General features: G+C 39.0%; 1 protein-coding gene across 5 annotated transcripts in view; it reads right to left on the bottom strand.

The window, feature by feature from the left end:
* The window catches only part of NBEA (neurobeachin), a 673,234-nt gene that overhangs the window by 121,027 nt on the left and 539,478 nt on the right, over positions 1-12,729 (bottom strand). For all 5 annotated transcript variants that reach the window (XM_049646794.1, XM_049646795.1, XM_049646797.1 and 2 more), the window contains 2 exons: positions 4,822-4,939; positions 4,406-4,508 (listed from right to left, as the gene is read on the bottom strand). In XM_049646794.1, coding sequence (XP_049502751.1) covers positions 4,406-4,508; positions 4,822-4,939 — 221 coding nt within the window. The remainder of the gene's footprint in view (positions 1-4,405; positions 4,509-4,821; positions 4,940-12,729) is intronic.

Genomic DNA, 12,729 nt, shown 5'->3' with positions numbered 1-12,729 from the left:
ATACGTGATGCCAAAAAATTAAATAATTCAATCATATGAAGAAGAAGAATGGGAAACGGTAAATCAATAGGTCTGTTCAAAACATCTACAGCAAATTTAGATATTAAATGAGGATGGCTGGTATGTATTTGGGCTATAGTACAATGCTTTTAAAATACATATTTTTTAATGTTTTATTTATTTTTGAGACAGAGAGAGACAGAGCATGAGTAGGGGAGGGACAGGGGGAGGGACAGAGAGAGGGACGCACAGAATCCAAAGCAGGCTCCAGGCTCTGAGCTGCCAGCACAGAGCCTGACGTGGGGCTCAAATTCACGGACTGTGAGATCATGACCTGAGTCAAAGTCGGACGCTTAACCGACTGAGCCACCCAGGCGCCCCATACATTACGATGCTTTTAGAATCAGGGGATAAGATGAAGACAAACTGCCCTCTGAGATAAAAGCTACTAAGTACCACAATAAATGGCAACCATTTAAAATCACAAACCTTATGGATACAACCAGATGTATCTTTGGTAAGTAAATAATCTAATTAAATCCAAAGTTAATTGATTGTGCTATCTGAATAGAAAAGTGCATTGACCAAACAATGGTACTCAGTATGGAATCCAGAATATGGGCAAGTTTTTGCTGGTATTTTTCAATCATTATGCAGGGGTGATGGTATTGTTCTTATGAGCAATGTGGGAAACCTTGACAGATGTCACAGGATAGAAATGAAGGGTGTGAGCTATGAACTTGGGCAAGATAAGTAACTTACCTAAATCAAAATTTTCCTAGCTGTACAATGGGATGATAATCCCAATGTGTTAGGAATGTGGTTGTTTTAAGAATTAAGGGCAAAGAGGGTGCCTGGTAGGCTTACTTGGTTAAGCCTCTGAATTTCAGTTTTGGCTCAGGTCATGATCCCACAGTTCATGGGATCAAGCCCTGCATCAGGCTCTGCACTGTGGCACAGAGCCTGCTTCCGATTCTCTCCCTCTCTCTGCCCCTCTACCACTCGTACCTTCTTTTTCTCTCAAAATAAATAAATAAACGTTAACAAAATAGAATTAAGGACAGAGAGCTCCCTTTTGGCACATGAAGACATAGCGAGATGGCCATCTATGAACCAGGAAATGGGTTGTAGTCAGATACTGAATTTGCTAGCATCTTGATCTTAAGACTTCTAGCCTCACAGAATTTCAAGAATTTGTTGTTTATAAGCAAGAAGAAGAAGAAGAAGAAGAAGAAGAAGAAGAAGAAAGAAGAAGAAGAAGAAGAAATATAATGTTTATAAACTAAAACACAAAGTATAGTCCCTGCCACATGGGATGTTCTCAGTAAATGAAAACTCAATAAATGGATATTAATTAATTAAAGAGGCATTCATTAAGCTATGCCAGCTTAATGGATATATTCCTTTCATTCTAAAAGGACAAAGCAACAATCTGATTTGTAATGTTATCTCTTTGGTGGGCTTGTCCAACAAGTGGCTTACATGATATGTGAAGGCCATTATTCTAGCAATATACCTGCCTTTGAATTTGATAAAAATTGTTTTCAATGTTTTTATTATTTTTATTTTTGAGAGAGAGAGAGAGAGAGAGAGAGAGAGATTGAGAGAGAGAGGCAGAGAGAGAGGGAGACACAGAATCTAAAGCAGGCTCCAGGCTCTGAGCTGTCAGCACAATGCCTGACTCAGGGCTTGAACCCATGCACCGTGAGATCATGATCTAAGCCAAAGTTGGACGCTTAACTGACTGAGCCACCGAGGCACCCCGATAAAATTTTGCTTATAAATCTTGTAGGTTTAGTTTAGAGTAAATTTCCTAGAGTTTGATAAACTCTGCTTAAACCGGTAAGACCCAATGTCAAGAAAACAAAGCCGAGAATTAAGCCCTTCGTGGTTCTATCAAAACACTGTCATCTGGAAGGCTTCCACTTGTAGGAGCCACACATCATCCCTTCTCTTTGACAATTCTGTAAATATAACAGGGCCTTACATATCACACACATGTGTTTATGGATGTAGGTGCACCTATCTGTTTACCTACCCTCCTACCCACCTCCCTACTTATCTATGTGCGTACATGTTCCATATACGTGTATAGTGTGTATGTGTGTTTACAGTTTACAAAATGCCTTCACTTTATGATCTCAAGACTTTCATAAAACATCTCTTTTCAAAGATAGTGTCTCCATTTTATAGCAGATGAGAATGTCACTCCTCTCGCCTAGTGTTATTCATTCTTTCAACTAAGTTCCCACTCAGCGTATCAGGCTCTGTGACTGTTACCTCACCAGGAAGGGGCAGGTGCAAGCCCAGATTCAGTGTTCCTCTCACCCCTATCTGCTGCTCCCAAAGCTATATCTCACAGGAAATACATAAAACTGGACTTCTGGGATATTATTAGGAAACTAAGAATGCATTGAGCCGTTGGCAGGGGCAAGCCAAAGGACCAGAAAAAAGGGTTTTAAGGTAGAATGGCTGTCTGAAGCAACAGCAAAACCAAAACTATTAAGCATCTATTTTGTTTCCAGTTTTGCCATCAAGAAGGATGATCTTCCAAAAGTCAAAGGGAGACCAACTGTGGTTAAAGGGGAAATAATACTCATACTAGGTAAGGGAGAGAGTAAAGAACTTCCGGTTGTTTTAAATGAATCCAGGTCGAGGCAAGTCCAAGAGTACTGAAGGAAATTACACACATCATTGAGAAACCTGTATGGGTAATCTCTGAAGAATCATGATCATTGAGAAAGATGTCAGGAGGCAGAAGATCATTTTCAAAAAGGAGAAAGACCTATTTGTCAGTTCTTAATGTCAATTCCTGGAAAAATCCTTGAATTGACGATTAAACGAACAGTTTGTAAGCACTTGGGAAAGGAAGCAGTGATTACATGAGTCAGCTTCGATTCAGTAAGAACAAGTCTTGCAAAACTAACCTCATTTTCTTTTTTTCGATAGATTAAATGCATTTTTCCTCTGACCTGTATTCTACATAAGTATTTCTTCATTATCCACTAATGTCTTAATTTAATCTTGTCATTCTCCTAGCAAATATCCTGAGCTTGTACATACATGTCAGTGAATTGGTCTTACACTGTGAGCTTAATACGAGAACAGATGCTTTGTAAATCAAGGTAATTCTAGTTGAGTAGCACCTACAAAGCATCTCAGCAATTAGGCTCTGTGCTAGGTTCTATAGATTAAAAGATACAGAAGACACAGTCCCTGTCTTTTAAATGTCTGTAGCCTATTTAAGGGAAGATACACAAAGATTAGTTTTCCTGTCCATCCACGCTGGGCTCTGCAATAATTCTCATGGACAGAGTGACTGATGTGGAAGACATTGTTGTTTGTCTGTCCCAAGTCAGTATCTTTCTTTCTGGCCAACAGGGACCTGTTTTGTTCAAGCAGGAGGTGGCGAGGACTTCAGAGGTACAGTTTACCCTGAGTTTTACCCAGAGGGTGATTGGCCTAAGCCAGTTAACTCACTTCGCTTTGGCAGTGATTGTTCAAAGGACAGGAAGGTGACCCATTCAGGCCAAAGGGACCTAAGATAAAGATTGCAGGAGGCTTCTCACAAATATATTCTTTCCTAAAACCTAGAGGCTCGAGGAGAAACCCTTTGTGTCTTTTCCCCATTTTAATGCAACTGTGTGAAGCTGTGCTATCTGGAACACTAGTGGGTATTTTGTGACCAGGAGGCCGACTGAGGGTCTTGACATCACTGAACGTCGGAGACAGTACTGGAAACTCCTTAGCTCCAGACTTTTGATAAAGTAAGGCTCAAACCGCGAAACACTCTAGTGTTTAAGCCACTTTTAGACAGGTATTCAGTTACATGGAGCTAAAAACTGACTGATATTAGTGATACACATAATTACTATGTTTTCTCTTAGACTAGTATCTTTTGATAAAATAAGATTTCAAAATTATATTTTAAAATACCAAGATGAGACATTTAGGAAATGGTTAAAACCACACCATCATTCATAACTATTAACCTCAACAAATTCTAAGAGTTTTATTACTTTCATGAAGAAGCATCTATGTGCAGCATTTATACAAACAGTTTATATGCGATCATGCAACAATTAGTCACAAATATCATGAGGCTCTGGTATGTTTTTTGTAAGATCTTCAGCAAAAATGTCCTAATGATGTGCGAGCTATGATATACAATCAACTTTTTTACTTCCTCATTTATATAGGTGTTAAATAAAACTTATACATCAACTCTTCTGTCATTCTTAAAATAGATGTTTCACAGCCTCTTTGCCTACAAATGACTTGCAGAGAAAGAAAATGCCTTGGTTCTCAAAATAATTATAATGGTATAACCTTATTTATATTTCTGTCATACTAGGATTAAAATATGTTAACGAACCATACATAATGTGTGATATGATATAATTACCTGGCTTGTGGCAAACCATAGCTGGTCCCTACGCCAACCCGAGGTAAGCTATAGACAACTTTTTTTACTGTTGCTTGATCGGGGAAATTGAACATAACTGAGGCTGTGGGAAAAAGAAAAAACACGAGTTAGAAAGCCACAGGAGAACTAACCATCAATTTTAGAAATCATTTTCAAGTGCCTCTCATGATTTATTTGTCAAGGTAATGTATCTTCATGGAAAATCAGCTTTCTGTACAGCATTATCCAGGAAAAATCTAGGATTAACATTTTCAAACAAACTAATTTTTCTTCTTATTTTAGTGAGGGCGTATCAAAGAGAGAAATACAGCAGGGAAAAATGAAAACTGTATCATTCTATGTAAATAAATAACATCCAAATATGAGCACATTTCATAATATTTAAGGGGCCTTACTTCGGTTTGCCATAAATACTTCCAAAGCAGTGTTTTGTAGAAGATAACGTCTTGAAAAGACAGCTCGTATCTCGCTGAACATCCATTTTCCGTGAAGTCCTTCAGTGTATGCAAGAACCTAAAATAAATAGTTGAAAGGGAAGTGTCAGCCAGTGAAATGTGTGTCTAAGACTTAGTCTGACAATATCTTAGTGCTGTATAAAAGTCAGTAAATTAGAGATTATCTTCCTGGATTCATGATATATCACAACACTGCCAATCATCCGATTCTGTATACAGCATTTGCAAAATTTCTACCTGTCTGCATTTTCTTGGTTGGCTCATGAAGAAATGAACAGCAGAAAAATTATATATTTAAAGTGACCCTGTGACTTAAAACAGATATACATTATAGTTTTTGGTCTTGTATATAATTAGTTGGGCAAGGTAACTTGACATATTCTGTTGGTTCTTTTCCAATATTCCTTTTCTTCCTTCTTCCTTGCTTAGTGGAAGCCCAGTTAGCAGCAGTGTCTATGTGGTCAACACCAGGCAATGGGTCATGACTGGTTAAGGTAGGGGTAGCAAGCATTTTTGGTACAAGGACAAACGGCAAATATTTTTAGACCTTAAAGGCCATATGGCCCCTATCACAACTACTCAGCTTTGCCATCGTAGAGTGAAACCGGTCATAGACAATGTATAAATGAATGCGTGTGGCTGTGTTCCAATAAAACTTTATTAATAACAACAGAGGTGGCCTGAATTTGGTCCTGGGGCCAATCTGGCTGACCCACGGTCTAAGCCAATCATGGCAAAGTTATTCCTTGCTTTCGCAAATTCCACTGAAACTAGGGGTGAGGACATTTGACCCCGAGCTGGCTAACGAGAACAAAACCAAAGTCGGTTGGGGATGTTTCAGAAAAGATGACAGAATGAGTGATATGTAGCTGGCACACTTTTTTTTCTTCTCTCTTGAATAGAGATGTAATGGCAGGAACTGTAGCAGCAATTGTATAACCAGGAGAGCAAGGCCAAGGAAATTGAAGCAAGGTTGGCCCTAATATTGAGTTAGTGAAACAGTGTCAGCAACCACCCCACCGGCACTTCTTGTTACATGACACAGATCAGTCCATATTTGATAAAGCCACTGTAGGCAAATTTGAAACAAATGCAGTCCCTCCTGATACACCATTGCAAGTTAACAACACAAAATACGTTTCTCTTTGCACTAGTACACTCTGTACAACCTACCACATTGAAATTTGCTCTGGTGAAATCAAAACTAGTTGAATTCTACATGCATGATACTCCTTAAGCTTTAAAAGCAAGTTATGAATTCCCTTTTTACATTTCCTTTCTCTGGGAAAAGATATATAATATGTGATACTTTGGTCTTTTAGTTTGTGAAAATTCCATTTTCTTTCTAACTCCTTAATTCAGTTTTGTCTTTCCCTCGATGCTAGAAAGTTCTTGGAAGCAGTCAGACATCTATTTAAATCCTGAAACATTTTGGAGCCAGTCAGACTCCTATTCAAATCTTGGCTCTGTTATATAGCAGTTAGAGGACCTTGGAAAAATTATTTAACTCCATCTGATTTTCATCATCTGAAAAACAGTGATAATAATACTATTACTGGTTAGTTTAAGCAGCGACAATGAACCTTAAGTGCATGGCCTGAGCTATTATCTAAGTTCTGTTTATAAGCTTCTATGTCCTTACTGTTGAGCATAAAGTGACATCTGTGTTTGGGTTTCTAAATGTAAAACTATACATTTCACAAAAGGGTTATAGTGACTTGCCACAATTCATACTAATACATTCTCAGCTGGGTGCAATGTTCCCCAGATTCAAATTTCATAGACCAGTGTAATTTTTTTTTTAATGGAAAGAGTACTGATACAAGATTGATAACTTTTTTGTCGGATAGGAAAAATTTCAGGACAAGTAAAACAACCAAACCAACAAAAACTATCTTCCACATGACCATCAGTTCACTAAAAACTGAAACTATTAAGGCTGTTTGAAAACCCAAAGCAGTACAATGTGTATAATCTCATAAAAAAGGAGAGACCTTGTCAGGAAGGCTGTGTTGCGCCCCTATATGAAAACCGTTACGCCATGAGGATGGAGACAGACACACTCACACACATACACACTCTTATTTTTACTTATTTCTCTCTTTGGGCATGATGCAATGAATATTTGGCCAAGTGTTCCTTTCCATTATTTCGCTTATAGCAGGCAGGCCATTCACAAACACACAGGAGTTAGTCGAACTTCTGGAGTGCTCCCTGTGAGACTGTCTCCCCAGCTTTGCTGGCCGTCACTGGATGGTTCTCCAGCTCCAAATTCAGACTTAATTGCTTGTTCTGCGAAGATGAACCTGTACCCTTTATTTTTGCTCTGTTAGCTGCCACGATGTGAAGCGTTGTCAGGAAAGCACACTGAAGAGAACCCGCAGGCGGGAGGAAGGGGTTTTCCTTGCCGGGGCTGGTGCGCTCGCTCACTCAGCAGCTTCCCGAAGAACTGGGGTTTCTCCACTGCCAGGCTTCTGCAGGGTGTGATGGCCACCAGGACCCAGTGACAGGCAGTTTTCTTCCAGTACCTCCCCCTGCCCCAGGCAGTTTTGCAGCAGACTTGCCTCTCCCCTGAACCTCTCCCCTGAACAGTTTCACCAGCTCCCTAGAGGGTGGATTTCTGAAAAGTTCTAGAGGACAGAGCTCCAGCACGTACCCCCGCCAGAGCACCAGAGTGACTTCTCCACCCCCCAAGAAGCTACAGCCATGCCTTCCCCAGTGAGCCCAGGGGGGCCTCTAAGAGTAGGGGCTGCTCATTTCCAATGCTATTCTTACATTCTTTAGAGCTCTTTTTATTTCTTACTAATCATTCCCTGTTACTCTGATCTCCTGTGATAGTTTTAGATTATAATTATTCACATTACACTTTCCCTGTTTAAATTGCTATGTGGTTTTTCTCTCCTGCTGGATCCAGACTGATAGACAAACTCAATCAGTTCTCCCACCACCACTACTGTCTTTGCTCCAGGCTGGGACTGTAACAGTCCTCAGGGACCCTCAGGAGAAAGAAAAAAGGACAGAGACAATCAGAGGAACTCAGTAAAGCCTGGAGGCGAGGAGTAAAAGGAGAGAGACTAAAACTAAAAGTTATTTTGCTAGTAGCTAGTAAACAGCTCAAGAAGCAAATTCCAAAAGACAGATCCAAAGGTCCAAAGCTATTCTGAGCAAGGACAATATCATCTGGATAACTGTATGGCCCTTACCAAAGGGGCTGTGTGTATGTATGTGTGTGTGTGTGTGTGTGTGTGTATATGTATATATATGTGTATATATGTATGTATGTACATATATACACATATATATTTATATGTGTATATATGTATGTATGTACATATATACACATATATATTATAAATTATATATATATATTTATGTAAATATAACTATTTACAACTTTATTAAAAAAACCTTCCTAATTACTTTACAGTAACCTATGTTATATTTAAGCTTTGGAAATCCTTAAAGATGGGCTGATGAAAGATAATGCTCTGAACTGGTCATAATTCCCTGCCAACAAAATGCAATAGAGCCTAGAGGAGTCTCCTTCTCCTTCTCCTTCTTCTTCATTTTTAAATAGCAAACCAGTTCCTGCTTTCCCTTCTAATTTCCTTGAAGACTGTATATGGAATGAAAGTCTCTTAAAATATTTTATTAAAAAATTTCTATATCCCCTCTTGTGAGGTGCCTTTCCTGGCATCCAGTGTTGAATCACCACATACTAACCTCCACTGTCTCTTCTATTAGAGCACTTTATTTTAATTCTGTGCATGGCACTTACTTATTTTCTTTTTTATTTGTTTCTTCCTCTGTCCTCCCCCTATAACATGAAAGTTCCATGAGAACAGGACCCTGTCTTATTTACTGCTCAGTACACAGTGCCTCAAACAGTGCCTGGTGCACACACATTCGTCCACTCAATAAATCACTAAGAGAAATGGACAGAGATAACACACACGGGGAAAGCTACAGAGAAATCTTACAAATGTGTGCATTTCCGACTCCTTGGCTGAACTGCATAAAGCTTTCTAGTTTGGCCTCCAGACTTCTCATGTTTACTATTTGAACGGTTGAGCCTACCAGACATCTCTCCTGACTTTAGTTTGAGTCAAGATCAGAAAAAAACCAGATAGTTTTTTTTCTGGCTTCTCTTCTGTGGCAGTCTAATTTTCACCCTGGGGAACCTCTGGACTCAGCTACACCTCATCCTGAAAGGCCATGCCCCCCACAGAAAGGAGTCCTTCACTCTAGAGGGGCTAGGCAAGGTCTTCAGGCTACAGTATTTTGACTTTTAAACCTAACACCTCTCACTTCAACAAAATGCGTACTGAGGTGTGTCACAGAATATCACCTGGCACCCTTCTTGAGCATCAGTTTTATTTCTGGTAAGTAACTGACAATGTTTTGTAATGAAGTTAATACAGACAGGATGGAAAACAAAATGTAAAACATGGTGATCCGTTGCTGTAACACTAGCACTCAGATAAGTTTTGTGGTTGCCATAGGCGTCCTTAGACTGTAGCACAACCTTCCTTACTCTCCTCTGCTCATGGGCAACGAGAAAGCCCCCAAAATTGGCAGAGGGAACCTAGTGACATTTTCCGACACTTGCCTGGCAGTACGTGGAGGCTGTGGTGGAAGGTTGTGAGACCAGTTAGGATATAACTTTGGGCAAGTGATGAGGAGTGTAATGAATCTGTATGTATTTCAGAAATGTAAAATATTATCATGTATAGTTGATTAAATATTGAGTTCATGTCATTTTTCTATTAAAAACCTGGGCCTCAAGCCCAGATCTGACATATGACTTGATACTATAAGACTGACTATATTTTATTTATACCTTTACTAGTTACATAATGTTCTATGGGTTTCAGGACATTCCATAATAACTCTTTACGCTCATTTTTCATTACAATCCAAGGTATTTTTCTATACCACTATGTACTTTTATCTATGTTTGAGGTTTGTGGCTTTTGTTTTCTTTCTTAAGTCAACCTTCCTACATTATCTGGTTTGTCCCTGCCTGCTTCTCCAAATTATTTAATATACTAGGAAATCTAATCAATCACCCCAATTCAGTTTTGTTTTCTGAAAATTGAATACACATAATTTTCATGACATCATGTAGGTCATAAACAAGAATATTAAAGCATCTCGGATCCCAAATCTTAGGGAACTTTGTGATTTTAAGTGACCACTGAACTAGTTTGAGCCAACTGCTTAGTACCCAAAAGAAGTGAAGGGAGAAAGACTCCACACTGGCCTCATTCCCTGAGGTCTGCCCCCCTCACTTATGAACTGGATCACTCAGGAAGCAATATAACACAAATGTAATAGAGACCCCTTGTAAACCACCTCACCCAGATGTGTGCTTAACACAGATTATTTGATGATCCTGTTGAAGAAAACTAGGGTTCGTGTGCACTCATGTGAATCAGACACGTATATGTTGTCAGAAACATGTCTAGGGCTGTCAAATCAGTTTTATCATCTTTTTTCCTTCTTAAGGCAGCGAATATTGTGCAACCTAAAAAGTACTTGTTTAGTGATACCTTTGCTGATCTCGACATCACCTAACACCTATGTTAGAACAAGTATTACAAACACTTTTTTCTTTGAATGTGAAAAATCTGAATTTTGCTGCAGGTTACAGTTTCTGTTAAGAATTGATGAAAATGTTGCAGAAGGCTGGATGGACATGCCCTTTTCAGTGTTCGTGAGGTTGTCATATCTAACCGACTTGTCCTTGTAGCCTGAACAGTTTAATTAAAGGGGTCTAACACAACGTAAAGTTGCAAGTCCTCATTATTTTAATAATTCCGCATAAACATTCAATGATATGGGATATAACCAGTGTATTCAAGATGGAATAGTTCAAAAGTAGTTTCAGGTTTATATTTCTACATGATGGTGCGTGTTCTTTTCCATTTCCAGATGAATGGAGAGAATTCTAAGGCCTAGAAGGAAAGCCAAACCACAAGACAGAGGAAGCTTGGGTTTTAAAATGACCCTGTGCAAGTGCGTCTCTGACTGATAATTGCTGTTGTGGTACACTGGGGTGAGGATGCAGGGAGTGGCAAAGACAGCTGGACGTTTGCCACTCTCTCCTCCCTGTTCCCACCACAATGTCTTCTTGGTGACGCTATTTCCTCACTGAAGGCATGGAGAAGTATAAGATACAGTAAACAATTAGATGTGCATGGAAGGACTGAAACAGAAACACAATGGAACAGCATCTTCTAAATGGGCAATGCAATAACTTTCTGAGAGATAAGTTAGGTACACAGAATGTAACAGAATAAGTGTCCAGATCCTCAACTTCTTTTTTTTTTTTTTAATTTTTTTTAACATTTATTTATTTTTGAGACAGAGAGAGACAGAGCATGAACGGGGGAGGGGCAGAGAGAGAGGGAGACACAGAATCTGAAACAGGCTCCAGGCTCTGAGCTGTCAGCACAGAGCCCGACGCGGGGCTCGAACTCACAGACCGTGAGATCATGACCTGAGCCGAAGTCAGACGCTCAATGGACTGAGCCACCCAGGCGCCCCGATCCTCAACTTCTTAAAGTCTATCTGGCCAAGACCAAACCTGTGAGGGAAGTACAGCTTCCCTTCTCGTGTCTTTCTCATTGCCCTTTCTATTAAAAAAAAAAAAAACAGTTGGGGATGGGGACTCTTTATGGTGTATTGCCTGGGGTAATAAGATCTATTGAGGGGGTAGGAGCCTCAAATAAGGGATAATTCAAAACATTAATGGGGATGTTGAAAAGTGTATGCCTACAATGACTAGATTTAAAAAAATCCTTTTGCAACTCAGATGGTTTTTCAATTTTTTACATGCAAAGATTGAAGTTGGATCTAATTGAGTTGATAATGGAGAGATCATTTAAAATAATTTTTGATTATAGATCATTCAGTGATTTTTAGCGTACAACTTAGAAATGGCACAAAATCTTATAACATTGCTGATTTATGTGAACAAGGTTTTTCAACACATCTACAAAAAAGAAAGCTAGGAGTAGCTGTAATATTGATCCTTGTACTGTTCTAGCAATATCCATATGTGGATATATTAACCATTCATCTCATTAAGAGATGAATTTCCAATAGCATTTTAATTTTTTTGCTATTTTCCAAAGTTTACATTATATTTCTATTCTTGTATGATTGTAAGCTATGTTATTTTTAATAATAATTTATTCCAGAATAAAAGTTTTAAATACTTAAAATTTCATAGTTTTAGGAATTAAAAAAATTAAAACTTTAATTTATAAGTGTATATGTTTTTTACAGATTAGTATAATATAGTGATCAATAAAAGGCTTTCAAGAATAAGATATTTTATGGGGTGCCTGGGTGACTCATTTGTTGAGCATCCTACTTCCGCTCAGGTCATGATCCCACAGTTCATAGGTTTGTGTCTCACGTCGGGCTCTGTGCTGACAGCTCAGAGCCTGGAGCCTGCTTCGGATGCTGTGTCTCCCTCTCTCTCTGCCCCTCCCCCACTCACGCTCTGTCTCTCTCTGTCTCTCAAAAAATGAATAAACATTAAAAAAAAAGAATAAGATATTTTAGATTAGGTAAATTTTGGGGAGGGAAGCAAATGGAAATATGAGTTCAGAGAAAGAGGAATTACATGAAATATCCATTTGAAAAAAGATTTAAAATGGGTGATGACAGAAATCAAATCACTATTCTATTGGATATATTTGATCCTACTGAATATTTCTGAAAAGGGATTTTGTGAACCAGACCAACCATCTTGGAGAAATTCCCCAAGATGACCATTCTGTGATGGGAAACTTCATGAGCACAGCACCCCCCTCCCCCCCCCCCCCCCCCCCCCCC

This window comes from Panthera uncia (genome assembly GCF_023721935.1).
Source record: "Panthera uncia isolate 11264 chromosome A1 unlocalized genomic scaffold, Puncia_PCG_1.0 HiC_scaffold_16, whole genome shotgun sequence".
Lineage (NCBI taxonomy): Eukaryota > Metazoa > Chordata > Mammalia > Carnivora > Felidae > Panthera > Panthera uncia.
Note: the sequence above shows the minus strand (reverse complement) of the source record. Positions and strands in the feature narration are given on the sequence as shown.